Source organism: Agelaius phoeniceus, unplaced genomic scaffold, assembly GCF_051311805.1.
Source record: "Agelaius phoeniceus isolate bAgePho1 unplaced genomic scaffold, bAgePho1.hap1 Scaffold_110, whole genome shotgun sequence".
In the NCBI taxonomy this organism is placed as follows: Eukaryota; Metazoa; Chordata; class Aves; order Passeriformes; family Icteridae; genus Agelaius; species Agelaius phoeniceus.
Genome location: NW_027509876.1, coordinates 1,048,718 through 1,054,193, shown reverse-complemented (window position 1 = coordinate 1,054,193; position 5,476 = coordinate 1,048,718). Strand labels below are relative to the sequence as shown.

Genomic DNA, 5,476 nt, shown 5'->3' with positions numbered 1-5,476 from the left:
CTCTTAAAAGAGCTCTAGTTAAGCTAATGATTGAAACCCAAATGTCATGGATAAAATGTCTCCCTTTTGGCTTTATTAAGAATTAGAACCCAACCCTGGTCAGATCTGGGGGTGTCACACTATGAAATGATGTTTGGGTTTCCCTTCCTGACCTCACCCCAGAAGGCTGCCACCTATGAGGAAGGGGAAGCCAATGCCAAGAAATAAGTGATGTCTATAGCACAAACTTTAAAAGGGCTAAGATATAAAGGGGCAATTCCTCCAACTACCACCCTGGATTTCAGAATCCATAATATTAATCCTGGGGAATTGGGTGATGATTAAGCCATGGAGAGATCAGCCTCTAACTCCCCAGTGGGAAGGTCCCTTTCAGGCACTGCTCACCACCGAATCGGCCGTGCGAGCTGCAGAGCGGGGATGGACTCATGGCAACAGAGTCAAAGGCCCAGGAGAAGAACCCAAAGAGTGGACTGTAACATCCAGGCTGGGTGAAACAAGATTGACTCTCAAGCAGAGACTGAGAGACAACCAGGAAAACACCAAGATGCCCAAAAAGCAGAGTCAAGCTTCCACCAACCAGCTCGAGAACTGTCTTCCTGTTTTCATGGGTGAGAATTACCAGCAGCTGTTGAGGAGAAATACCCAAGTGACAGTAAAAGGCAATGGGACAGCTTCTTTAAGAAAATAAGACAAAGGAAGGAGGGCAAGGCTGGGTTGGCCCCTTTGTTTGCTACCACGAAGGCTCCATAGCCCTGCTGTGGGGAGCAACCCCATGGGCATGGTAAGGTAGGGACAAAAGGCCATTCCAGACCTCTGTAATTCCTCAGTTGTCTTTTAATTCAACAGGGACTGGAAGGCAGGACCGAGTTGGCCTCTGTGCTCACCCCTAAGATGCAACAACTATGGGTAGCAGCCACATAGGCACGGTAGATGGGAGTCAAAGCCACACTGGACCTCTGGGATGCCCTTTTGTCCATTCCAAATAAGTGTGTCTAAGGAAAACCTGAGACTTTTTCTCCTGTTCCCACTGTCCTTGCCCACATCAACAGATGCTCATATGACTCATTCAAGAGAGAGACAAAGTTTTAATTGTTCAAGCAAAATGACTTCTAGAAAAAGAAAATGGGGGTTTGTTATAGATGAGTAATTCTATGGTTGACTCTCACAATTAAGGGGTGAATGTTAAATATATGTTAGGAGAAGTTTTGTAGATGTACAGTTATCCTTCCCCTCCCCCTTGCATTGCTATCACAGGATGGCCTCAGTAGTTGGGGCATTTGGGAGGGTTGGCTTGTTCCTATGGCAGCACCTGACCTCCAATCAAGGTGTGAGACAGTGATCTCCAGCACTGGACAGAGAAGAAGGAGTCGATTGACAAGACTTTGGGAGGGGCTGGAGGTATAAGAGACAGAACATCCATTTTGTAGATGAGCACACAGTGACTGAATCCTTTGCTCCCAGCGCTGTATCCTTTTCTTGATTCAGTCTTCTGTTGTACTTTGATAAGGTCTTAATAAAGCATTTAAATTTTTGAAAGTAGAAATAATTTCTCACATGGGGTTTGTGAATGTGGGATAAGGTTGTCTATGCTGGATCAGCTCTCAAGGTACAACTTCAGTGACCTGGCCAGACCTCCTTAGGAGAGACCCCGGATCAATATCAAGCACAGAATGCTGCAATCAGCTCTTGTATAATATGAACAGCAATAAAGACACTATTTAAGATAGGAATGCATATTTCTTAGAAACTCTTTGAAATATTTCTCCATAACTGTAAAAGGAAATCTTCCTGCTGAACTGCTCCAGACCAGAGGAAATCAAGGCAGAACCATGGTTTGTCAGGACTTGCTTGATCCTAATGAGCCCCGTGGTGAATTTGAAGCTGAGTCTGGAACCTCATGGCCTGAGAGGAGATTGCAAAAAAACTTTCCAGGAGTCAAAATCAAAAGAAAACCCCAGAGTGTCTCAAGGCATGAATGGACCCCACTGAGGTCCATCTCCAACACAGGCTCCTCATGGGCTCCTTGGAGGAGAGAATTGGAGGCAGAAATTGGACAAAACACCTCTCAGAGATTCAGAGTGGAAAGGAGAATCCAAAGTACCTTAAAAACCTTGAGTATCTCAAGGCATTGATGAGCCCCACTGAGTGTCAGTACAAAGCTCTCAAGGGACTCATTAAGCAAATGACTGGGGCCATGATTGCACAAACTTCTCACAGAGTCTGTATCAAAAATGAAACACCAAGTACCTTTAAATACTGAAGTACCCTGAAGCATTAATGAGCCCCACTGAGTGTGGTTACTGACAGAGCCTCTCCAGGGACTAATTACAGCAGATAATTGGAGGCCAGGATTGCACAAACCTCTATGAGACTACAAGGCAAAAGCCAAGCCCAAAGTCCTTTGAAAAACCTGCAGTCCCTGCAGGGAGCATTCAGGAGCCCCCAGGGCCATGGCTGAGCAAGGCTCCCCAGGGACTCCTTGCAGCAGATCCTTGAGGCCACTGGGATGTGGGCTAGGGGGGGATGCTGAGGGCAGCACAAGGGGCTGACAGTGCCCAGCCTGGCTGGGGCTGGGCCAGGAGGCCCCAGGGCCTCAGCACAAGGTGTCTCCTCCCAGCCCTTGCTGGCACAGACCCTGCTGTGGCCCAGGGCACCCAGATTTGGCTTCTCTTTGTCCCCACCTGTCATCACTGCCTGCAGTTCTCTGCTCTGCCTGGGGCCTGGGGACACTTGCTCAGTCGTGTCCCTCACTGGGACCCATTAAAAGTCCAAGAAAGTTTGGAGTTGGAATCTGCCTTGGAGTTCTGGAGAGGTTTCTTCAGCTCCCTCTCAGGGACTGATGTCCAGGGCCTGAGCACAAAGCCCCAGAGGCTGATTAAAGTCCTTGTGCTGTGTCTGTGCTGCTGAGCTGGGCTGGGCTCCTGGCCCAGAGGCAGCTCCTGCTCACCAAGAAGAGCTTCAAAAGCACATTTCTCTTGAGGAGCAGCTCTTGTGCCAGCCCAGCAGGGCTGGGGCACTGCCTGCAGCCAGCCCGGGCACAGCACAGAGGCACAGAGAGCTTCAATCAGTCAGGGCTGGGAAGATGCTGAGAAGTGCCTGGGGCACAATCACTGCCAGCCCTTGGCACAGGAACCTCTGGCTGCAGGACAGTGCAGCTGCAGCTCCTGGAGCCATCTCCTGCAGCTGGAACATGCCAATGCCTGCAGAGCCTGTGAGTACATTCTCTGCTTGTCTCTTGTGCAGAGCAGCCAGGGGTGCCCAGGGCTGTCCTGCAGAGCAGGGTCCTGCAGCCCAGGGCGCTGTGCTGGGGCAGGGACTCTGCTGCCTGCCAGGGACAGCTCTCAGCCAGCCCTGGCAGCTGCTCCCAGCGCTGGGGGACAAGATCTGGGTGGCAGGAGACAGCTGGTGAGGCTTGGGAGTGTTCTCCTTGTGTGGGGAGGATGCTGCATTGTTCAGGACTGCTCCCAGCATGACATTTAACTGCAGAACATGTCCAAGTAGATTATACAGGGAGCACAGCAAGGATGGGGCTGCATTGAAGGGAAAATCCTGGTTTTTTAATCTACTATTCTGGGTTGCTGGCATGGGAAATTGCCCATAGACATTCATCTCTCACTTAAGCCTGAGAAAAATGAAAAAAATTTCTCTCAGGTCTTAATAAATTGGGCAGTGACAGAAATCAGCCCTTAGAGGCAGCATCAGTGTTGCTTTTCCAGCCTCCTCAGGGTTGCTCTGACGTTGCCATCAGAGCCTGCAGAGCCAGAGCTGCCCCTGGGCAGTGCCTGAGCTGGGAGGGCTCTGCAGGACAGAGCTGAGCCCCCAGGGCTGGGCTGGGCTCTGGCAGCACTGGCAGGGCCCAGCCCTGGGCACAGGGAAGCAGCTGCTGGCAGGGACAGCTCCAGGCAGCAGAGCCCTGGGCAGGCAGTGGGGGGAAAGTGCCCCCAGCCTGTGCTGGGATATTTCAAGTCCTCTCTAAACCCAACTATTCCATGATTACTTTTCTTACAGATCCTTATGCCAAGGCACCAGCAAATGTCCAACAGCAGCTGCATCAGGCACTTCCTGCTGCTGGCATTGGCAGACACGCGGCAGCTGCAGCTCCTGCACTTCTGCCTCTTGCTGGGCATCTCCCTGGCTGCCCTCCTGGGCAACGGCCTCATCATCAGTGCCGTAGCCTGCGGCCACCACCTGCACACGCCCATGTTCTTCTTCCTGCTCAACCTGGCCCTCGCTGACCTGGGCTCCATCTGCACCACTGTCCCCAAAGCCATGCACAATTCCCTCTGGGACACCAGCAACATCTCCTACACTGGATGTGCTGCACAGCTCTTTTTCTTTGTGTTCTTCATCTCAGCAGAATTTTCCCTTCTGACCGTGATGTGCTACGACCGCTACGTGTCCATCTGCAAACCCCTGCACTACGGGACCCTCCTGGGCAGCAGAGCTTGTGCCCACATGGCAGCAGCTGCCTGGGCCAGTGCCTTTCTCAATGCTCTGCTACTCACAGCCAATACATTTTCCCTGCCCCTGTGCCATGGCAATGCCCTGGGCCAGTTCTTCTGTGAAATCCCACAGATCCTCAAACTCTCCTGTTCCAAATCCTATCTCAGGGAACTTGGGTTCATTCCAGTTAGTACCTGCTTATCATTTGGCTGTTTTGTGTTCATTGTTTTCTCCTATGTGCAGATCTTCAGGGCTGTGCTGAGGATCCCCTCTGAGCAGGGACGGCACAAAGCCTTTTCCACCTGCCTCCCTCACCTGGCTGTGGTCTCCCTGTTCCTCAGCACTGCAGTGTTTGCTCATCTGAAGCCCCCCTCCATGTCCTCCCCATCCCTGGATCTGGCCCTGTCAGTTCTGTACTCGGTGGTGCCTCCAACTCTGAACCCCCTCATCTACAGCCTGAGGAACCAGGAGCTCAAGGCTGAAGTGAGGAGACTGATGACTGGATGGTTTCAGGAACATTAAACTGCTGGCCTATTTTGCCAAATCACTTATAATAAATTTTATTTTTGATACTTGTTGCTGGTTTCATTTTTAAGGTTCTTTTTGTTTTCTTTACATTTTTTCATATTGTCCACAAATAAATGTAATTGTTTGTGCCATTTCTCATTTTGTTTCTTTCCACCTTCCCTGTGGCCATAGACTGTCAATGAGGGGCTGTGCTATTTGTGACTTTAAAGGAACTAAAGGATCTCCCAGCAGAGTTTTCTGCAGAGATGCCCTTGTGTTGCCTTCTCTGGAGCTGCAGCAGCAATGTCTGTGTGCAGAGCTGGGGCAGATCAGTGCTGGCCCAGCAGCTGTGCCCAGCAGCAGCAGCAGCAGCAGCACTTGGTGTTGCCAGTGCTGCTGCCGTGGCCCTGCCCCGCTGCCCTGGTGGCCCTGGTGTTGCTGCAGGGCCTGAGTGCTCTCGGGGCCGGGCACAGCCCTGGGGGTGGCAGTGCCGGGGCTGCAGCAGGGACAGGCCATGGGCACTGCT

The 5,476-nt window shown here is 51.6% G+C and overlaps 1 protein-coding gene across 1 annotated transcript; it reads left to right on the top strand.

Annotated features, from left to right (window-relative positions):
• The first annotated feature begins 4,032 nt into the window (after positions 1–4,032).
• LOC143692988 (olfactory receptor 14J1-like) lies at positions 4,033–4,965 on the top strand. The gene has a single exon (XM_077173071.1). The coding sequence runs from the start codon at positions 4,033–4,035 to the stop codon at positions 4,963–4,965; it is 933 nt and encodes a 310-aa protein (XP_077029186.1).
• Positions 4,966–5,476: the final 511 nt, after the last annotated feature.

What these genes read in the sequence shown, in the direction of transcription:
- LOC143692988 (XM_077173071.1), top strand. Translation starts at nt 4,033, where the DNA reads ATGTCCAACAGCAGCTGCATCAGGCACTTCCTGCTGCTGGCATTGGCA.